Genomic DNA, 24,414 nt, shown 5'->3' with positions numbered 1-24,414 from the left:
GGGGTTCTGAATGATGGCGAAGGCCCGGAAGTGGTCTTCAACCTCCGGTCCTCAAGATGTTTCAAAACTACAACTCCCAGCATGCCCGGACAGCCGATGGCTGTTCGGGCATGCTGGGAGTTGTAGTTTTGCAACATCTGAAGGTCCGCAGGTTGAAGACTACTGATTGAAGGGATTGACAGGCGGTGATGATGAAGGGGGGGGATGATGACAGGGTGATGATGACAGGGGTCTGGATGATGACAGGGTGATGATGACAGGGGTCTGGATAATGACAGGGTGATGATGACGGGGTGTTAATGACGGGGGTCTGGATGATGACGGGGGATGATGCATTTCCCACCCTAGGCTTATAGTCGAGTCAATAACTTTTCCTGGGTTTTTGGGGTGAAATTAGGGGCCTCGGCTTATATTCGGGTCGGCTTATACTCAAGTATATACGGTAAGTTATTTTGTTAACTCCATTTGACTTTTACTTTATTGTACTGAAGTTGTAATATCTGCTTCTTGTGACTGCTGGTTTGCAATATTACACTTCATTTGTAATCTACGGCCATAGTTATCATCAGCCTCTTATAAATTATGAATGATAATTATGATGAAATCCTTTGCCCCTGTGATTTTGCCAATTTTTTCTTCATCAAGTAATCATTGTAACTAATTGGTTGTTTTTATTAACTCCTTTAGGACAAAGACTATTTTGGCTCAGATTTTTCTTCATAGTTGTATGAGGGCTGAATTGGGTTCTCAATGGCACCAATTGGGGATACATAAAAGTTTTATTAACTCTTTACAGAGGGGGAAAAATAAAAAATTAACAGAAACTCCAGCATTATTTGTTTGTGTGTTTAAAATTTGCATGGTTAACCCTGCAGCATAGATGTATTGGTTAGTATGATTCCTGAGATACAATATATGGTCCATTTAGTTTGCTCTCATATTATTACCTTTTAAAAGATAGATATTTATCCCAGACATGTTTACATTCACTTACAGTGGATTTACTAACCACATCTACTGGAAGATTGTTCCAAGCATTTACAACTCCCTCAGTAAAATAATATTGTCTAACATTGCTTCTGATCTTCATCTAAACTAACATCAGCTTGTCCATTTATACCATTAACATATTTATAAGTTTCTATCAAGTCCCCAATTTCCCTTCTTCACTTTAGTCTATGCAGATTTAGTTCCTCAAGTCTCTCCTGATATGTTTCATGCTCAAGATTTTCCACCATTATTGTAGGCCATCTTTGGACCTGCTCTATTTTATAATTTTGGTAGCTGAGATCTACAGAACTGAACACAGTATTGTGGTCTGACTAAGGGTATGTTCACACCGCGGAATTCCTGCAGAATTCCATGAGCGGAATTCCGTGAGTAGAATTCCGCGCTGTGAACATTCCCATCCGGATCTTCCGCGAGACCAGTTCACACTGAGAAGTTTCAGCGGCGGACAATTCCACCACTGAAATTATTCAGCGCAAAGAAAGAGCATGTTCATTTTTTTGCGCGGACTTCCACGAGCACTGCATAGCCATCAATGGTGATGGCGCAGTACCGTGCGGTCCTTTCGGCGACGGCCGCCAGACAGAATCTCCGCTCGCGGAATTCTGCAAGCGGAGATTCCGCAGTGTGAACGTATCCTAAAACACTATACAGGGAGGTTACACTCTCCTTCTTCCAACTGGTTAAACCTATAGCTATGAAGCCAAGCATTCCATTTGCTTTCCCTACTGCCTGGCTACCTGTTACCTGACCTCTGTACCGTCTTTTATTTTACTGTTTTGACTTTTCTATGTCTTGCATTTATCCAGTACAGAGACCGTCATCCAATTGAGGGTCGGTCACTTAGGGAAGATTGTCAAGTAGGCAGAGAAAGAGGTTTTGGGTGAGCTCCGTACTGCACTCAGACACTCAAAAGGAATAAAAAAAGTGTCCGCTATTGAGAGATGTCCCTTATTGGGAAAAAGGCTCAAAATTCTTCCTAAATGACCGAATACTGTCCTGTACTCACTCCAGAGTGTAATCTATATATATATACTAGCTGAGTACTCGGCATTGCCCAGTTTTTCCTTACTAATCCTTGTTGGGGAGCAAAATAAACAAAGGAGGAAGCTTGACTTCATATCCCGTCCTCATATATTGTTTTCATATCCCAACCCCATATCCCGTCCTCCTATCCATTCCTCCTATCCCGTTCTCCTATCTCGACCTCCTATCCCATCCTCCTATCCTGACCTCCTATCCTGACCTCCTATCTCGACCTCCTATCCCGACCTCCTATCCCGACCTCCTATCCCGTCCTCCTATCTCAACCTCCTATCTCAACCTCCTGTCTCGACCTCCTATCCCGACCTCATATCCCTTCCTCATATCTCGACCTCCTATCCCGACCTCCTATCCCAACCTCCCATCCTGACTTCCTATCCCGACCTCCTATCCCGACCTCCTATTCCGTCCTCCTATCTTGACCTCCTATCTCGACCTCCTATCCCGTCCTCATATCTTGACCTCCTATCCCGACCTCCTATATCGACCTCCTATCCTGACCTCCTATCCCAACCCATATGTGTACCAGGTATTGAAATATCTCCAGCCGTATTGAAGTTATGTGGGAACATACATTTCCCATTGATTTGCATGCGACTTTAAACAAAAACCCGACCCTCACAAATGGGGGTAGTTAAGGGTTAAATTAACTATCCTATATTTTAAGTGGACATATAAGTAACATGTGAGCAAGTATTATCGAAATATCTCCAGTCGTTTGGAAGCTATGCAGTAACATATATTTCCCATAGACTTGTATGGGACTTTAAACATAAACCCGGCCCCTGGCAAATGGGGGTGGGTAAGGGTTAAATTACCTATCCTATGTTTGTTGTTGACATATAAGTAACATGTGTGCCAAGTTTCATGTTAATATCTTTAGCCGTTTGGACGTGATACCGGAACATACACACATATATACACACATACACACACACATTGGCCTTCATTTACTATTGCAAACCCGACATGTTTTGTCGGGTTGTGCGCCAGATTCTGTCGCATTGCGCTAGATACTGTCGCATTGGACCATAAATTCTGTCTGCACCAGATTTTGCGCCAGAATTGAAAAAACCCTGACTAACTCTCCATTTTGCTAAGAAAACCCGAAAAGGGTGCGTGGTCGCCGTGAAAAGGGGTCGTTTTCCCGACATTTTCACAAAAACCCAACATATTTACTAAGGTTTCCACATAAAATGTGGTGGATTTGTGCTGAGGAAAACCCTACAGATCAGAGCATGTGTAAAAAAAGCAAAATGTAGGGAAAGTGGAAAATGTAGGGAAACCTTAGTAAATACCGTGGAAAATAAATTGTAGGGAATTAAAACCTACAAAGAAACCTACACTCCACTCTTAGTAAATAAGGGCCATTGTGTTTTATATATATAGATAACTCAATGGGGTTTATTTACTAAGAGTAGAGTGTAGATTTCTTTGTGGGTTTTGATTTCCGACTGGTATTTTCCCAAGGTATTTACTAAGGTTTCCCTACATTTTGCACGTTTCCCTACGTTTAGCTTTTTTTACAACTGTTCTGATCTGTCGGGTTTTCCTCAGCTCAAATCCACCATTTTTTCTGTGGAAACCTTAGTTATAGGGGTACTCCAGCGCTAAGACATCTTCTCCCCTATCCAAAGGATAGGGGATAAGATGCCTTAGTGGGGGTCCCGCCGCTGGGGACCCCAGTGATCTCCCACGCCGCACCCCGTTAGCATCAGCCCCCGGAGCATGCTCGCTCCGGGTCTGATTAGTAGCGATCACAGGGACGGAGTATAGATCATATACCTCTACTGAAGAAAAGGCCCGCATCTAGATTTGATTATAATACTTGCATCTATCTATATCCACTACCATATTCCAAGAATCCAGCCCAACATAGAACTCTATTTGCAACTGCTGGAGACCCCAGCTTTGGGACCACAGCCACTTCACTGCTACTCTATGCGCGAGTAAGCGCCTAATCACACCAGGCACGCTGCACGTACACCCACCGCTGCCCTGACTACACCGCTTTGTCTGTGCTATCTTATTCCACCAACCAAGGACCCTAGGCATACCTGTGAGGCCGGAGCCATCCGTGCCAGCCGCGGACCTTGAAAGGAGGTCACCATCAATGCTACCCACAGCGCTACATACAGCATCGCCAGATACAGGAGACAGAGAACGATACTGCCGGAGGCCTGATACCTCCATGCTACATTACTGAATCAGCTCCTCCAGTGATACCAGCGGTCACAAGGGTGGTGAGTGGTGCTGTGCACCGGGCACTGTTATTCTCCTTATTCTCCTCATCTGTGATACAGTTTGCAACACTGTACCACCAACGGCTGATACACTGTATATTGAAACTGTATCATCAACACTAGATACATAGGATTGAAAGGCTATTACTACATACTGTGACTGTTACAATACAGGACAATCCACTGTCAGCATAGTGTATCTAGCTATTGGAATCTCTTTTTGTTCTTTCAAGAGACATTTGACAAACAGAGCAGTGAAAGCACATTAACAATTAGAAACAAGAGAAAAAATTGTATTCTCAGCTCACCACCCTTAGGACAGCATTCACATGTGAATGTAGACAATCAGCAGGTCTGTATACACCGGGAGCACGGAGGTAGCGGTCCGTATTCCGTGTAGCATGAATGGAAAAGAAGGAGTGGTATCCAGCTCACCGCAGAAAGGATGGACTTAAAACATAACTTTTACTGGATCTTGATAAAACATGTTAACCAAAAAGTGAAAAAAAAGTGACAGTGCTCTAAAAACATCTCGCCGACGCGTTTTGGCAAATTTATTCATGTCCTACTGGGAGGAGGTCTATCTGTACTCGGCCGTCAATCCCCACCGATCATTGGTGGGGTGGTACGGCCGATATATAGATGACCTCCTCTTAGTATGGAGGGGGACAGCGGAACAGGCAACCAAGGTCTTTCAGTATCTCAACCATAACGACCTCAATTATTTTGCATGTAGCATTGAAAATGATATTGTGAACTTCCTAGATGTAACGCTCATGGGAAATGTGGAATCCCACACTGTCATGTCATCTTTATACACGAAACCGACATCTGGTAATACTGTGCTACATGCAACCAGCTGTCACCCCAAGCACACTATTATCAATTTGCCAATCGGCGAATACATCAGGGCCAGGAGAGCATCCTCATCCGAGCAAGCATACAGTAACACTGCATCAGACATTAAATTACGCCTCAGGAAATGAGGATATAGCCCCAGTGTCCTAAACCATGCAAAAAGGAAAGCCGATGGTAAAAATAGAGAAGAATATCTAAATGGGACTTCTAAAAACCTAAAAAAGAAAAACACATGTAACAGCAGCCCTTCAACTCCAGAAAAAGAAAATGCCACAATCACCTTTTCCACACCTTACCTGTGCACCCTGACCCACATGTATTGTTGCTTCCCGGCACATGATCGATCCCTGATCCGATATGGGGTTTACTTTGGGCCAGATCATGTGATGAAACCGGAAATGTCGTCACACGCCGTATCAGACCTGTCGGCACTAATTGTCTGCACACAGTCATAGAGGTATGTAGGTATATATTTCCCTCTTTTTAATATTCTCTCATGCCATAACAAAAAACGCGTCGGCGAGATGTTTTTAGAGCACTTTCACTTTTTTTCACTTTTTGGTTAACATGTTTTATCAAGATCCATTAAAAGTTATGCTTTAAGTCCATCATCCTTTCTGACGATGAGCTGGATACCACTCCTTCTTTTCCATTCACATTGACAATTATTGATTTTAATATTTAATTATGCGATACTGAAGTATAGATGCAAGCTTTCCCTATTTTTATCAATTATTTTTATTTAACTGTTTTATTCTAATTTTATCTTCCACACTGTGTTTTGTGTCCCATGCAAGGGCCCTGCAGGGACATTGGACACCAGTGACGACCATATACTTTCTAATAAACATATTGATTTAATTAATACCTGGATCATTTTCTATTCTGTACTTAACCCTTACATATACCTTGAGGACTGGTCTCTAGTAGTTTTATCAACTATACTTTTTGTGCATCGGTCTGGCTTGCAAATTATGCCCAGTCCCACAAATCCACATCCCCTTCTATTTTCAGCTTACAATATCTTCATTACAAATCAGTCCCACCAGAGGACGGGATATGAGGACAGGATATGAGGTTGGGATATGAGGTCAGGATATGAGGTCGGGATATGAGGACGGGATATGAGGTTGGGATATATGGTCGGGACATGACGGGATATTAGGACGGCATATGAGGACGGGATATTGCGGCCGCCGGCGCTGACACTCTATACCAGTGGTCTTCAACGCATGCTGGAAGTTGTAGATTTGCAACATCTGGAGGTCCGCAGGTTGAAGACCACTGCTCTATACTGTGCGGTATCTCTATGCCCGGGCTGCAAAAAATAAACGAAATAAACTTTATCTTACCTCCCGTTGGTCAGGTACTGGCCTCGTCTGCTTCCTAGGGAATGGAACGTCGGACAGCCGTCAGCCTATAACCGGCCGCAGCGATCTTCCATCTCGGCCGCTGATAGGCTGAGCCCACTGTCGTGTGAGAAGCCGTCCAGAGCTCCTTACATGACAGTGGGCGGAACATCGCTGCGGCCAGTGATAGGCTGACGGCTGTCCGACATTCCCGTCCCCAGCATAAGGCCGACGTCGGAACATGCGTTAGTTTATTTTGTTTACCTTGTGTCAACACCGGCACGAGGAGGGCAGCGCTAGCGGGTGACATGTGAGTATTTACCCCGATGGGGGCAGCGCTGGGCTGATAATTAATTGGGGGGGACAGAACAGCGCAGCGCTGATAATTAACTTTGGGGGGGGGGGGGGGGGAGGAGGAAATATGGTTATATACCGTTGAACCGCCGAAAGTTACAAAAATACCGTGATACACACATTTGGTCATACTGCCCAGCCCTAATTTACGTTTTTATTGTGGGAGGGGGTTTTTAAATATTTTTTTTACTTTTATTTATTACTTTTTTTACTTTTATTTTTACACTTTAATAGTCCCCATAGGGGACTATTTATAGCAATCATTAGATTGCTAATACTGTTCAGTGCTATGCATAGGACATAGCACTGATCAGTATTATCGGTCATCTTCTGCTCTGGTCTGTTCAATCGCAGACCAGAGCAGAAGACCCCGGGAGACGGCCGGAGCAAGGTGAGGGGACCTCCGGCCGCCATGCTGGATGATCGGATCGCCGCGGCAGCGCTGCGGGCGATCCGATCATCCATTCAAAGTACCGCGATGCTGCAGATGCCATGATCTGTATTGATCAAGGCATCTGAGGGGTTAATGGCGGACATCCGAGCGATCTCGGATGTCCGCCATTACGGGCGGCTACCTGGCTGCTCTCAGCAGCCGGGACTTGCCGCGCATGACGCGAGCATCGCTCCGATGCTCGCTGTTATGCATAGGACGTAAATGTACGTCCTGGTGCATTAAGTACCAGCTCACCAGGATGTACATTTACGTCCTGCGTCGTTAAGGGGTTAATGAGAATAAATTATTTAAACGCATACTTCTAGTCTGCATGAGGATCCTCATCAGAAAGTGCTATCTTTTATTTATTAATTTTTTTTAATAAGTTAATGTAGCTCATGATTTAATTTGGCACGTGCAGTCTGTGTACACTGAAAACATTGCAGAAAAAGAACTTGCTTGTTGGATTACCTGATACTTGCAGGTTGTCAGGTGACCTTGCTACGTCAAACAGAAATTGTACTTTCTTCTGTGAAATGTGTCCATAATCTCCACAAAATATGACATCATCATTATCAGATACATCCTGATAAGCGAGAGTGAATCATAACATAGTATAAGAGAGAGCACAGAGAATATTATATAGTATATTCACAATAACTATTTGGCAATTAGAAAAAATTTTAAAAACTAAAAGTCATTCATAAAACCACTGCTTGGTGTCGGAAGGTACAGTATATATATACCAAGGACAAAATGTGAAAAGGTACCAAATACATTTACATAAATGAGTCAATGTGTAACAACTTGTATTACTTATACTGGGTTAGCGGCTATATTTTAGCTCAGAGCTGCATCCATAATGATACTGGTTTCAGAGCTTAAAACATACATAAATACATGACACTGTTCTATCGTAGTATATTTCCAATAGATTAGCAAAAGTCTCCTAACATTCTCAGGTCTCGTTCACATCAACGTTTGGAGCTCCATTAGAGAGTTCCTTTTGCTGATTCCATTATAATGACTGTATGGGCAAAATAATGGACATCAAACAGTACCCCAAAGGATCTCATTGAGATACGTTGTAACACATTCTGTCCAGCTACATTATCGGCGTCTATGACTAAGCTCCAAAACGGAGCCTTCTCTGACTCCACACAAGCGATTTTCAGAACAAGAACAATGAAAGCAGCTCTGAATTACAATATAGAGTCCAGAGCAGTTCTTTCTATTGTTAGATGGAAGAGGCAATTATAACTATGGTCAACCTACAAACTATGGTCAAACGTATAAACACAATACAGTTTGCATACATCCCCGTAGCTGGCAGTTCATATTTTGCTGAGCACAGCCTGGAGAAAACAGATAAATGATGTGGTAACTTTAACAGAATATATAAAAATAGATATATGTGTGTGTGTGTGTGTGTGTGTGTGTGAGAGTGTGATGAGGGCAGATGGAATTAACCCCTTGTATTCGTGATACCAGGGTGTGGTTTATCCTCTACACCACCTGAAGGTATACTGCTGGATCCTGGGCTAGGCACGGAGGCAAATAATGACAAATGATGCCAAGTTATGGAACAACGGCAGCTTTACTGAGTCAGACAGATGCAACAGTCTATACAGCTTGGCTAGACCAAAGGAAGTGACCAGTGAATTCAGAGACCACAGGGCTTACTGGGACTTATAGTGGACTTGGACAATTTGATGCAGGGCCACGCTGACTTGAGACAGACTTGACTTGGACTGACTTGACTGAGACTGACAATGACAGACTTTACCCCGTTCGTAGCTTACCAGGTTTTGACTTGGACCTGGGGGGTAGTGGACTTGTGGATCCGTGGCTGCGTAGTAGATGGTACCCTCTTTAGGACACCAGCCGCTCTCTCCAGACTTGACCTCACTGTAAATAAGCAAAGACTCAAAGAAAAAGAGGAAGCTCCACCCAGGGTTTATATGCGGGAGACTCTGGAGGTGTCCCATAGGTCACAAGGTCACTGGTACCTTCCTTGGTTACAATCCCATGACAACAGTACTTAAAGGAATAGAACTATTATGTACAATGCATTGGATAACACATACATCATTTAACTATTCAGGGAACACAGGTGAAGGGGATGCCCAGGGGTCACGGAATGGAGTCTGCCTGACAGGGCAGCAATGGTACAGGGGTGCAACTCCTGTACTGGGCCACCACAAACTCCCCCTCTTAACAACAGCTGTCCTCGGCAGCCATTCTTGGAGGGCGGACAACATGATGTGGCCACTGAGGCCTGTTGATAGCAATAACAGTTCCTGGTGCATTTTAAGACAATGTCCTTCTCAGGGCTGGTGAATAAACAACTGGGGAAAGAGTCCATGTGTCATTGCTCTTATTGTCCATACATGCTCAATTTTAGTAAGGGTAAAAATAACAGGGATTAAACATGTGAGATTTTGAGAACTCTTAACTGCTTGCTGGAGAAATAAGGTGAGCTCGGATTGGGCTGCCGGAGGCTTTCAACCTGAATGTCTTTGCTGCTGGGGCCCTTTGGCTATAGATACTTCTCCCCAGAACATTATACAAATAGATATATATTTTCTGACAAAATATGACATTATTACCTATACATAGTAACTCTGCCTCTGCACGTGTTTACCTAGGCTTCCAGTAGAACTCTCTGGCCAGAAGAGCATCCTGTACACGATGGACGGGAAAATAGTTAGACATTAGAAATGACATTTGATAACTGATGTGGACTGGAAATATAAACTGGTTAGCTACAGTCCTAACTAGACATGACATTTGACTAGTTTAGATACGCAAAATGCTATGTACAATTGAATTAGCTATTTTGTACTGAATATGAGTATACTATGGACAAATAACTTTTGTACAAAGGCACTATTATTCTCTGTACCTGGCTGGTAACTGTGCCTGTGTTGACCTTTGGGATCTGCGCAGCACCACCTCTGGAGAATCAGGAACCCTCTGAGCTTCTGGAGCTTCAGCCATCTATTCTTCAGCGAACTCAAGAGCTGGAATTGGTTTAGAACTTGCTTGACTCAGGATCGCTGGCATTTGTACCGGAAACATTGTTGACGCTCTGGAGACAGGTGTATAAGCCGGAGCCAACGGTGATAGAGCAGGGACTGGCGTGTTGACTAACATTGTTTGGCTTAATCCCAGGGTTGGAGACACATAGAAGAAGAATGCTGGCTGATTTGGAGAAAATATGGGGAAATCCATGGATGGGTAGATCCCCTCACAAGGAACATACTCCCTTGCAGGTCAGACATCCGGGGGAGGCGATGATGGAAGTACTGGCAAATCTACTTTTAGACAGGCTTTGATACGATTTCGGTGAATGACTTGTGGCTCATACCCAGGTTTCTGCACTTCGTACACATCGGACTAAGGATATGATATGGCCGTCACCGTTTATGGTTCTGTCTCCCAGATGGAGGTAATTTGTTAGTTCTCGGGAACTTCACTAGCCAGACTTTGTCACCCACCCAGAGTGGTTTGGCAGAGGCATGGCGGTTTTAGTCTTAATGAGAAAGAAAGCAAAACAGCAGTGTAGCTATACGTGTGATGGGTGGATCTAACAAATCTGAGGATTGGAGAAGGGAACAATGGAATTCTGGATGTGACAGGTGGTGCTCACGCGAAAAAAAATAATACCCAGGTTTCTGCACTTCGTACACATCGGACTAAGGATATGATATGGCCGTCACCGTTTATGGTTCTGTCTCCCAGATGGAGGTAATTTGTTAGTTCTCGGGAACTTCACTAGCCAGACTTTGTCACCCACCCAGAGTGGTTTGGCAGAGGCATGGCGGTTTTAGTCTTAATGAGAAAGAAAGCAAAACAGCAGTGTAGCTATACGTGTGATGGGTGGATCTAACAAATCTGAGGATTGGAGAAGGGAACAATGGAATTCTGGATGTGACAGGTGGTGCTCACGCGAAAAAAAATAGACAGTCCAAATAGTATACGATAACAGAAGATACAGAGCACTCACCCGTTATACGCTAAGATCCAGACCGATGTGTTCGTTCACTTCGGACTTGAGCAAGGAGGCGGTAGATGTTACCGGGGGAGTATCGGACGTTGGCCACGGACCGTATCTTGCCCCTATTTACCTAGTCAGGCCGTACACACGTCATCACATATCCTCCGTTGGTTTTAACCCCTGCTGAAAAACAAATTGCAGGTGCAGGTGCGTAAGGTGTCTAAACACCCTTTTAACTTATTCAGTGCCAAAACAAATTGTGTGAGTTAAAAACAAAGAGAATACGAAACAAGTGTGAACAGGGACTAGTAAGGAAAGAGGATTAAAGTAGAGCTCCCACTCATTATTATCATTCAGCCCCATTGGGCTGGTAGCCTCCAATCGGATAATCCATCTTGATTCTTGTAAAAGTAAAGTTTGATGTTTGTTTTTTCCTTTATGTCCAATATTTATTTGTTCAATTGCTGCAAACTTTAGTTCTTTTGGATCGTTTTTGTGGTAGTTAGACATATGCTCAATAAACTTTGTTGAACCTTTACCTATTCTCAAAGACCTTATATGTTTGCGAATTCGATAGAATAACGGGCGAATGGTTTTGCCATTGGTTTTTCCATAGTAATTTCGGCAATGTCGGGATCATTTTGGAGCATGTACCAGTTAGAAAGAATAGCTTGTTTAATTCTTTCATTCATTGGAGTATTTTTGAATGTGAATACTGCTCTTGAAACTTGCGTTTTTGGCATGCTGTTTCCTTCAATTAATTCTTTCCTAGAAGCCGTTTTTATTTTATTTCTAGCATGGGAGAGCACATGACGAGGGTAACCCCAAATAGCCAGTCGGTTGGTTAATTCGTCTGCTTGTAGTTCGAATGTGCATGAATCAGAATTTATACGTTTCAAACAAATTAACTGGCTATAGGGGATACCAATTTTTACTTTGTAAGGGTGTGAGGAATCAAAATGTAAAATAGCATTGCGGGCTGTTTCTTTCCTAAACCCTGACACGTGTAGGGTACCTTCTCTTACTTCTAGTTTGATGTCCAAAAATTCTAGAGATGTACCTCCAAAGACTGATGTAAAAAATATATTTTCTTCGTTAATATCATTTAAATAAGACACAATTTCAGAAAACTCAGTTGGGGACCCTGACCATATGACAAGGATATCATCCACGTAACGCAAAATTAATTGAATGTGGTGGAGAAAGGGATTAAGCGGCAAAAAAAATATAAATCTGTTCATAAAACAGCCAAAAATATATTGGCAAAAACGCAAGATACTGGGGACCCCATTGAGGTCCCAGCAATTGCTTATACCATGTTCCAAAGGGATGCGGGTGTACAGGCTCTTGACATCAATTAATGCTAAACTGAATTTACCTGAAGTGAAATGTTGAAGTGCTGCTAAAAGGTCATCTGAATCCTTAACATAAGTAGGAATTTGTTTCTGCAACAGGGAAATCAGCCAATCTATATAGCCAGATAAAACTTGAGTAGGAGAATTGATAGTGGACACTATTGAGCGACCAGGTGGGGGAATGATACCTTTATGGATTTTTGGCAGAATATATATGTGGGGCTTAGAAGAACAAATGGGAATAAGCTTCTCAGCAGTTTTCTCACCAATCATTCCAACCTCCACATACCCTCTCAGGAAACTCCTCAATTTATCCATTATTTTCATTATAGGATTGCTGGGCAACTTCTCATATACTGAGGAGTTGCTCAACTGCTTCTGGATTTCTGCCTCATAATCTTTTTTCCAACAAACAACCGTGGCACCTCCTTTGTCGGCCTTTGACATAATTAATTTATCCAGATTTTTAAGACAATCTAGTGCTTGTTGTTCACCCTTTATGATGTTAAATCCTGCTTTTGGATATATAAGGGCTTTTATTTCCTTACACACTGCTTTATAAAAAAGTGTCAAAGGAGCTTGCTGGAATGATGGGAGGATTTAAAGTAGATTGGTTACCCCCTTTAAAATAACTTTGCTGAAATTTTTCATCATTTTGGGGGGGGGGGGGGGGCTCTTCTGTCCCCTCTGCTTCATCCCATCACTCCATAAGCTCCTTGACTGATTGATATTCTTCAGGATTCAGCCCTTGGGTTATCTAAAACCCCAGGGGACCTATAGAGCATTGTACTTCACCCTCTAGTGGTGTAGATTTTTTTAATTAGATTTTTGTTTATGCATCATAGTGAAATATTTTTTTAAATACATTTTTCTTATTGCTTTAAAAAAATCTTCTTCAAACAACGAATAGTCAAAGTCCTCCCTCAGGCCAAAATGCAGGCCTTTATTCAATACAGATATACAATCTGGAGACAAACTTAGATCGGTTAGGTTCACTACTAAAGTTTTGTGGGGGACTCCCTCCATGTTACTGTTTTTCTCTTGTGGGACCTCTTTCCTGGAGGATTTTTTCCTTCTCCCTCCCCGTCTAGTGTTTTTTTTGGGGGGGAGGTTCCAGTCCCCCGACCGAATATGAGACGTCTGGGGTTCTACTTCATCCAAACTAGATTCAGAATCGATAGTGAAATAATCCAAAACTTTTTTTCTTCTTATTCTGCAATGTATTATTCCCCCTTTGTCCTCTTGCACATTTTTTTTTAATGTTTATTCCATGTGAATACTTGTTTTAATTTGAAATCTTTCTTATCCCTCAATAGCTGGTTTTTAACTCCAATCGTACTTTGCACAAATCAGCAGTAGCTTTTTCGCATTCCATACGATTTTGATCCAACACTAATTGCCGAAGATTAAGAGAGTGTTGAAGATGTAATGCATCCCATTTCTGCACAAATGCCGGATCATTGGTGAACTGTGATGGCGGTTTATACACTCTGAGTCCTCTAGGCGTTCACAAATTATCATTGTAGGCTTTTAGAGAATTGATGGTCCAAAATATTTTTGTTTCCCGTTCAGCTAAGGAATGGATCTTACATTCCAAAGTTTTAATACTGCACATATGGATGTCCTCCCTCTGTTCACAAGGAGAAAAACTCTGCCGCATCCGCTCTCCCCTCTCTAAATGTATTAAGTTCCCCATCCTCTGATACTTCCATCTTACGCGATTTATTCCACTGTTACGCGATTAATGCATATGGGCTCTGGCTGAATAGTGTAGATAAGCAATAATGGGAAACTAGAAAGCAAAAAGCTGCCGGCACTGTAGCTATGCATGTGGTGTGTGGATCTAACAATCTGAGGATTGGAGGAGGGAACAATGGAATTATGGATGTGACAGGTGGTGCTCACGCGAAAAAAAATAGACAGTCCAAATAGTATACGATAACAGAAGATACGGAGCACTCACCCGGTATAAGATAAGATCCAGACAGATGAGTTTGTTCCCTTCTCACTTGAGCGAGGAGGCGGTAGATGTTACCGGGGTAGTTTCAGACGCTGGCCACAGCGCCCCTAGGTGCTTTGTAAGGCCGTACACACGTCATCACGTATCCTCCGTTGGCTTTAATCCCGGTAACATCTACCGCCTCCTCGCTAAAGTCCAAAGGGAACGAACACATCGGTGTGGATCTTACCGTATACCGGGTGAGTGCTCCGTATCTTCTGTTATCGTATACTATTTGGACTGTCTATATTTTTCGCGTGAGCACCACCTGTCACATCCAGAATTGTTTCCATTGTTCCCTCCTCCAATCCTCAGATTGTTAGATCCACACATCACACGCATAGCTACAGAGGAGGCAGCTTTTTTGCTTTACTGTTTCCCATTATTGCTTATCTACACTATTCAGCCAGAGCACGTATGCATTAATCGCGTAACAGTGGAATCTGCTTATTGTCATTGATAGAAGATGGAAGTATCGGAGGATGGGGAACTTAATACATTTAGAGAGGGGAGAGCGGGCGCGGCAGAGTTTTTCTCCTTGTGTGAGCAGAGGGAGGACATCCATATGTGCAGAATTAAAACTTTGGAATTTAAGATCCATTCCTTAGCTGAACGGGAAACAAAAATATTTTGGACCATCAATTTTCTGCAATCCTACAATGATAATTTGTGAATGCCTAGAGGACTCAGAGTGTATAAACCGCTATCACAGTTCACCAATGACCCGGCATTTGAGCAGAAATGGGATGCATTACATCTTCAACACTCTTAATCTTCAGCAATTAGTGTTGGATCAAAATCGTATGAAATACGAAAAAGTTACTGCTGATTTGTGCAAAGCACGATTGGAGTTAAAAACCAGCTATTGAGGGATAAGAAAGTATTCACATGGAATAAACATTAAAAAAAAAACGTGCAACGGGCAAGAGGAAAAAGGGGAAATAATACTTTCACATTGCGGAATAAGAAGAAAAAAGTTTAGGATTATTTTACTACTGAATCTGAATCTACTTTGGATGAAGTAGAACCCCAGATGTCTCATATTCGGTCGGGGGACTGGAACCCTCCCCCCCCTCAAAATAAACACACTAGACGAGGAGGGAGAAGGAAAAAATCCTCCAGGAAAGAGGTCCCGCAAGAGAAAAACAGTAACATGGAGGGAGTCCCCCACAAAACTTTAGTGGTGAACCTAACCAATCTAAGTTTGTCTCCAGATTGTATCTCTGTATTGAATAAAGGCCTGAATTTTGGCCTGAGGGAGGACTATGACTATTCGTTGTTTGAAGAATATTTATTTAAAGCAATAAGAACAATAAATTTAAAAAAACATTTCACTATGATGCATAAACAAAAATCTAATAAAAAATCTACACCACTAGAGGGTGAAGTACAATGCTCTATAGGTCCCCTGGGGTTTTGGGTAGCCCAAGGGCTGAATCCTGAAGACTATCAATCAGTCAAGGAGCTTATGGAGTTATGGGATGAAGCGGAGGGGACAAAAGAGGAGAGCACCCCCCCCAAGAAAAAAAATTCCAGAAAGCTCCATTGACACTTTTTTATAAAGCAGTGTGTAAGGAAATAAAAGCCCTTATATATCCAAAAGCAGGATTTTACATCACAAAGGGTGAACAACAAGCAATAGATTGTCTTAAAAATCAGGATGAATTAACAGTGTCAAAGGCCAACAAAGGAGGTGCCACGGTTGTTTGGTGGAAAAAAGATTGTGAGGCAGAAATCCAGAAGCAGTTGAGCAACTCCTATGTATATGAGAAGTTGCCCAGCAATCCTATAATGAAAATAATGGATAAATTAAGGAGTTTCCTGAGAGAGTATGTGGAGGTTGGAATGATTGGTGAGAAAACTGCTGAGAAGCTTATTCCCATTAGTCCTTCTAAGCCCCACATATATATTTTGACAAAAATCCATAAAGGTATCATTCCCCCACCTGGTCACCCAATAGTGACCGCTATCAATTCTCCTACACAAGCTTTATCTGGCTATATAGATATATAGATAGGCTGATTTCACCGTTGCAGAAACAAATTCCTACTTATGATAAGGATTCAGGAGACTAGGGCTGGGCGGTATACCGATTCATACCGAATACCGACATTTTTGGGCTGCACGATATGAATTTTAGCCCATACCGCAATACCGGTTGGGGCCCTCCCCCTTGGGAATGTATTATCAGCGCAGCGCTGTCCCCACATCGGGGAACTAATCCTATGTTACCCGCCTGCGCTGTTCTGCTCCCTCCCAATTAATTATCAGCCCAGCCAGCGGGGTACTACTCACAGATGTCAAGCACTGCCCTCCTCCTCTTTGTTGCGGGCCGACACCGGCGCTGGAACTCTATACTGTACGCCAGTTGTCTCCAACCTGCGGACCTTCAGATGTTGCAAAACTACAATTCGCAGCATGCCAGGACATGCTGGGAGTTGTAGTTTTGCAACAGCTGGAGGTCCGCAGGTTGGAGACCACTGCTGTACGCTGTATCCCTATGCCGGCTGCAAAAGATAACGAAAATAAACTTTTAACTTACCTATGTCGGCCCTGGAACGCCGGACAGCCGTCAGCCTATCACCTGACGGCTGTCCGGCGTTCCAGGGCCAACATAGGTAAGTTAAAAGTTTATTTTCTTTATCTTTTGCAGCCGGCATAAGGATACAGCGTACAGCAGTGGTCTCCAACCTGCGGACCTCCAGCTGTTGCAAAACTACAACTCCCAGCATGTCCTGGCATGCTGCGAATTGTAGTTTTGCAACATCTGAAGGTCCGCAGGTTGGAGACAACTGGCGTACAGTATAGAGTTCCAGCGCTGTCCACGTTCTAGTCCCCTGCGTGCGGCCGAGGTGGGTGAGTTAAAAGTTTCTGTATCTTTTGCAGCCCTGGCATAGGTATACAGCTTACGCCAGTGGTCTCAAACCTGCGGACCTCCAGCTGTTGCAAAACTACAGCCGTTGGCTGTACGGGCATGCTGGGAGTTGTAGTTTTGCAACAACTGGAGGTCCGCAGGTTGGAGACCACTGGCATACAGTGAGTTCCAGCGCCCGGCGGCCCCCAACATAGAGGAGGAGGGCAGTGCTTGACATCTGTGAGTAGTACGCCGCTGGGCTGATCATTAATTGGGGTGGGGCAGAACAGTGCTGGCGGGTCAGATGATTTGGGGGGCGGGGGGGAGCCGAACACTCTGCACGGGTCACATGATTGGGGGGGGGGGGTTGGGGGGACAGAACAGCGCTGGCCGGTCACATGATTTGGGGGGAAGGGGAGAAAATACCGTTATATACCGTAGAACCGCCGTAAGGTAAAAAAAATACTGTGATACACATATTTGGTCATACCGCCCAGCCCTACAGGAGACCTTTTAGCAGCACTTAAACATTTCACTTGGTCAGATAAATTCAGTTCAGCATCGATTGACGTTGAGAGTCTGTACACCCGCATCCCTTTGGATGCAGGTGTACAGGCTTTAAGAACCTTTTTGTCCTTGGCGGATAAATCGCCATATTTTGTCCGGTTCATTGCTGAAGCAACGTCATTGGTACAGAATAATAATTGTTTTGAATGTGGTGGAACATGGTATAAGCAATTTTTGGACGTCAAACTAGAAGTAAGAGAAGGTACCCTACACACGTCAGGGTTTAGGAAAGAAACAGCCCGCAATGATATTTTACATTTTGATTCCTCACACCCTTACAAAGTAAAAAGTGGTTCGAACAACAAGCAGACGAATTAACCAACCGACTGGCTATTAGGGGTTACCCTCGTCATGTGCTCTCCCATGCTAGAAATAAAATAAAAACAGTTTCTAGGAAAGAATTAATTGAAGGAAACAGCATGCCAAAAACGCAAGTTTCAAGAGCAGTATTGACATTCAAAAATATTCCAGTGAATCAAAGAATTAAACAAGCTATTCTTTCTAACTGGTACATGCGCTCCAAACTGATTCCCACATTGCCGAAATTACTATGGAAAAACCAATCATAAATCACAGGCGTAATAAAACAATTGCTGACTACTTAAAAAGTAATAAAAATACTAAAATAAGAAATTGGCTGGATGATTGTACTTGAGAGGGCAGTTTTTCATGTGGTTCGTGCACATTTTGCGATTTGAACATCAAATCAGATGTCCTGAAATTAGGTGGTCAAACATTGAAAATAAAACAAAGAATGACATGTAGGTCCAAATATGTAGTATATTGTATGAAATGCACATGCGGTTTTTACTACATTGGCAAAACAATTCGCCTGTTATTCCATCGCATTCGCTAACATATAAGGTCTTTGAGAACAGGTAAAGGTTCAACGAAGTTTATTGAGCATATGTCTAAATACCACAAAAACGATCCAAAAGAACTAAAGTTTGCAGCAATTGAACAAATAAATATTGGACATTAAGGAAAAAACAAACATCAAACTTTACTTTTACAAGAATCAAGATGGATTATCCGATTGGAGGCTACCGGCCCAATGGGGCTGAATGATACTAATGAGTGGGGAGCTCTACTTCTTCCTATTTCCTCTTTCCTTGCTAGTCCCTCTTCACACTTGTCTCATATTCTCTTTGTTTTATAAGTTAAAAGGGTGTTTAGACACCTTACATACCTGCACCTGCAATTTGTTTTTCAGCCGGGGTTAAAACCAACGGATGATACGTGATGACGCGTGTACAGCCTGACGAAGCGCCTAGGGGCGTGATACGGTCCGTGGCCAGCGTCTGAAACTTCCCCGGTAACATCTACCGCTTCCTCGCTCAAGTCCGAAGGGAACGAACACATCAGTCTGGATCTTATCTTATACCGGGTGAGTGCTCCGTATCTTCTGTTATCGTATACTATATGGCGGTTGTAGTCTTCTTGTTGTCTTTGTCGGGCCTCGCCCATTTTTTTACTGACAACCTTTTTTCCCTATTGAATTCTTCTCTGATGGTCAGAAACCCACTCAAGAGATGCTTGTGGAGAATTGTTGATCAGGGCCTGCAACCCAAACGTCCGAACTTTCGGCAGCTGCCCGTGTCGTCCCATCATCAAGAAGAAGGAGGTGTGTCTGGTGGAGCAGTGTACTGTATTGTTGTAAATCTCCAACTGCTCGGGCAGAAACCTGGGCCATTCTTCTTGCCTGGACACAGAAGCTTGCCTGCTCGCAGCATATAAATGAAGACTTGGTTGATACATTCACAGAGCTCGTTTCCCTGAGGGTGATAGGCGGTGGTCCGGAGTTTCTTATAGTCGTGGAATTGACATAGTTCTTTGAACAGTTGGGTTTCAAAGGCCGTTCCATGGTCAGTTATGACAGATTCAGGACATCCAAGGGTTTGAACCCACTTGGAGTAGAACATTTGGGCCACTGTCTAGGCTGTAAGATCTTACAATGACAACCTATTTGGAATTTGTAGTAGTTAACCACCATCATGAGAGCATAGGTATACCTGGACCGGGTAGGAGACAGTTTCACATGGTCTAGCGCAACCAACTGGTTGGGTCTGTCACACAGGATGGATGCTCTTGCGTCCTTGCGCACATTCTTGGTGACATTGCAGACAGAACATTCACTGCACCATTTCTCAATGTCACTTTGCATTCCAATTCAATAGAATCTTCGCTTGACAGTGACTTTGGTCTTGTGGACTCCAAAGTGTCCCGACTGGTCATGATATGCATTGAGGACCATTGCCGCATCTCTTCAGGGAACTAGAATCTGATGAAGTCGATCACCAGAGACCAGATTCAAAGAATTTCGGTACAACAGTCCTTTGTGCACAAACAGACGCTTTCTCTGTCGCCACAGACGTTTCAACTCATAGTCACACTGGGCCCGGCGTCTTCATCTTGAAGAGTCTTCCAGGTGTATAGGTCTTCTTTAACCTTTTCGGACCTGGGCTCACCGTCCATGAGGGCGGTCACAACGTTCTGGTTCACAAACTGTTGATAGAATGGAGGCATCTCCACGTCTTCCCACACGTCTTTGACAGGTGGTTCTTCAACAGAGGTCATCCTAGACAGTACATGATTGATGTTTGAGCTGCCACTTCTGCACTTGATGGTAGGGATCGACCGATATCGATTTTTTAGGGTCGATACCGTTACCGATAATCTGCAACCTTTCAGGCCGATAGCGATATTCCGCCATAAGTTATCGGCTATTTCCCCTCCCTCTAAACCCCCTCCCCCGCAGATCAATGATTTAAAGCGGGCGCTTTAAATCAATGAACTGCACCGGCTCTTGCGGGGCCAGAGACCGCCGCCGCCCCCGCTTCTCTCCCCCTGCCTGTCCTGGGGTGCTCCCTAGTCCAACCACCACTGCTGCCCCATTGCCTCACCCATCCCCGGTTTTATAATTACGTGTTCCCAGGGCCCTGGGTCCGCGCTACTTCTGGCTCAGGCAGCCTCATGAGCTATCACTGTGCGCACTGACAGTGATGTCGCTTTGAGGACATCACTCGTCATTGCGCTGCTTAGTGCGCCGCAGGACTTCTCCGGAGCCAGAAGTAGCGCGGACCCCGGGAACAGGTAATTATAAAACCAGGGATGGGGGAGGCAATGGGGCAGCGGCGGTGGTGGTCTCTAGCCGGGGAGGCGAAGCGGGGAGGCGGGGCATTATCGGCATATCGGCAAGGTAATTGCCGATACCGATAATGCCCAAAATTGTGAATATCGGCCGATAATATCGGCCAAACCGATAATCGGTCGATCCCTACTTGATGGTGAAGCTGTAATTAGCTAATCTTGAAGCCCATCGCTGTTCAATGGCATCCAACTTGGCAGTGTTCAGGTGGGCCAACGTGTTATTATGCGTGTAGACAGTAAATGGCGTGGCAGCCAAATAATCTTAACATTTTTCTCTCATGGCCCATACCAGGGCGAGAAGCTCCAATTTGAAGGAGTAATTGACATCTTTCTTCTCTGCTCCTTGGAGGTTACTGCTGGCATAGGCAATCACTCTCTCTTGTCCCTCCTGAGCTTGGGACAGAACAGCTCCCAGACCTTCAAAACTGGCATCAGCATAAAGGCTGACTGTAGTCTGGATACACCAAGATGGGTGGTTCTGTCAGCAGACGTTTAAGAGCTCGGAACGCGGTCTCTTGATCTTCGGCCTATTCAATAGGTAGTCTTCCATTGTAATTCTCCTTCGCCGTACCCCATAGGAGAGCTCTGAGGGGTTCTGCAATCTGGATGAAGTGTGAGATGAAGCGGGGGTAGTAGCCGGCGAATCCCAGGAAGCACCTGCCATATTTTACTGTGCGCAGGGTAGGCCAGTTCTTGACAGCGTCCACCTTTTCAGGATTTGGCTGGACTCTGTCTGCGCTGACAGCATGACCCAAGTAATGGACCTGCGGTTTTTGCAAATGACACTTTGATGGTTTGATCTTCAACCCATGCTTGATCAAGACTTGAAAGATGTCTGACAGATGATTGAGGTGTTCCAGGTAAGACTTAGTCTGCCTGACAGGGCAGCAATGGTACAGGGGTGCAACTCCTGTACTGGGCCACCACATACATATTATTTTCTTATTGTCCCCAGCTTGCTAATAAAATAACAAAAACTTTAATTCACCTTCCTTCATTCCCTTATAGCTCCAGGATCAGGACGCCCCATTTTAAGCCAGTCTCTGCTGACAGTCTGCTTAACCGGAGCTGACTGTAGCTGCAGACCCTCTCTGCAGCTCAGGTGAAAGCAATGTCACTAGATGCTGACTGGCTGCCCCAATACTGGAGCTGCGAGGGAGCAAGGAAGGTTAGTTAAAGCTTTTGCAATTTTCTTTGGCAGCCTGGGAACAATAGAATATATTTTTTTTACCTTTGTCCCTGAACTGAAAAAATTAGGCGTCAAATGCAGTTTAGTCACCAAATTTCAATACATATATAATTATTATAATGAAAATTATTAACTCTGTGCATTCCCAGAATCTCTAACCACTATCTGATTATTGCTTCTTACACTACATAGTGTAGTCTGATCTAGCTATTATAATACTACTCTGTAAATACAAGAATATAATACTGCCTCCTATGTACAAGAATATAACTACTATAATACTCCTTCTAGGTACAATGAGGTTGATGAGATTCATCAAAACTTTTGCAGAGGAAAAGTCGACCAGTTGCCTATATCAACCAATCAGATTGCTTCTTTCCTTTTTTAAAAGGCCTCTGAAAAATAAATGAAGCAATCTGATTGGTTGCTTTGGACAACTGGTAAACGTTTTCTCTACACAAGTCTTGATAAATCGCCCCCAATATAACTACTATGATACTGCCCGTATGTTCAAGAATATAACTATAATACTGCGTTTATGTACAAGAATGAAATTGCAATAAAGAAAGGGAGAGATCCCAGCACCAGCTTATCTTTTCAAATGCTCTTAAAATTTTTATGTCACATCCAGCACTCCATCCAGACACGCTGTCCGTCAGCGCTTCCCTGCCCTCTCTTCCCCAGTCGGCGGGGCTGGGATTCACATTGCGGAACGCGCCCGCATGCGAATCCCAGCCCATTACTCACCTCCGCTCTCTGTTGCTTCCTTCTCTGGTCTCGCAGCTCCGCCATTGCATGCCCCCGCCTCCTAGGGCTTGCGCGCCCGCCGAAGCTCTAAGATTTAAAGGGTCAGTGTGCCCGTAATTATGTGTTACACCTGCACCACAGTTATAAGTACCTGCACCTCCCACATACCACCGCCGGATCTTTTTGTTGTCCTAGAGCCATTGGGAAAGCGTTACCTTCCTAGCTTTACTGTGTACCTGATCTTCTGCACCATGTTCCTGACCTTGCTCCTGTGCCACCTGCCTATAGACCTTCTGCTTCATTCTTGACTATGCACATGTGCCGCCAGCTCTGACCTCCTGCTATCCTGACCACGACTTGCCTAATCCCCGCTTTACCTCGCATCGCCTCAGCCACCTGTGTGGTCGAGTCATGACGGGGGTAGCGACCTGGGTGCCGCCTGCCGCAGCAACACCATCCCGCTTTCCGGCAGACTCTGGTGAAAACCAGCAGCACCTTAGACTCCGCTCCCAGGCACAGCCCGCGTCATCTGCCACACAGGTCCAGCGGATCCACTACCTCCAGAGTGTCCTGCCAACTGCTGTGAGTCTTGATAGTAAGATCCGGCCATGGATCCCACTGAGGTACCTCTGCCTGTAGTTTCGGTTCTTCCCTCAGTCGTAGTTCGTCAGTCACAGCAGTTCGCCCGTCAGATGCAACAACTGAGTCAATTGTCCACCATGATGCAACAGCTACTAGCCATGCAAAAATAGCAGCAGCCACAACCTGCTCCAGTCTCTCCACTTGTTCCTGTAGCTCCTTCCAGATCCAAGCTTTGTTTACCCTTACACACAAAGTATAATGGTGATCCAAAGATGTGTAGAGGCTTTGGGACTCAGTGTTCCATGCATCTGGAGCTCATGGCGGATCAGTTCCCGAAGGAACGAGCTAAGGTGGCGTTTGTGGTCAGTCTTTTGTCCGGAAAAGCCCCGGCCTAGGCTACACCTCTCTGGGATCGTAATGATCTCTAACCTGACAGACTTCCTTGCTGAGTACCGCAGTATTTTTGAAGAATCCGCACGAGCCTCCTCTGCCGAAACGGCTCTTCTGAACCTCTGCCAAGGGAATTCCTCCGTTGGCGACTACGAAGTTTAATTTCGCACTCTTGCCTCTGAACTGGCCTGGAACGATGAGGCCTTGTGTGCTACATTTAAAAAAGGACTGTCCAGCAGAATCAAGGATGCTCTCGCTGCACGAGATCCTCCGTCTACCCTGTGTAAACTCA

At 44.2% G+C, this 24,414-nt stretch overlaps 1 protein-coding gene across 9 annotated transcripts in view; it reads right to left on the bottom strand.

Annotated features, from left to right (window-relative positions):
* Positions 1-24,414, bottom strand: part of SPOCD1 (SPOC domain containing 1) — a 249,628-nt gene that overhangs the window by 126,079 nt on the left and 99,135 nt on the right. For 8 of the 9 annotated variants that reach the window (XM_056556955.1, XM_056556956.1, XM_056556954.1 and 5 more), the window contains one exon: positions 7,761-7,875. The exons of the other annotated variant lie outside the window; for it this stretch is intronic. In XM_056556955.1, the coding sequence (XP_056412930.1) occupies positions 7,761-7,875 (115 nt within the window). The remainder of the gene's footprint in view (positions 1-7,760; positions 7,876-24,414) is intronic. 9 annotated transcript variants of the gene reach the window in all.

Source organism: Hyla sarda, chromosome 2, assembly GCF_029499605.1.
Source record: "Hyla sarda isolate aHylSar1 chromosome 2, aHylSar1.hap1, whole genome shotgun sequence".
NCBI classification, from domain to species: domain Eukaryota; kingdom Metazoa; phylum Chordata; class Amphibia; order Anura; family Hylidae; genus Hyla; species Hyla sarda.
Note: the sequence above shows the minus strand (reverse complement) of the source record. Positions and strands in the feature narration are given on the sequence as shown.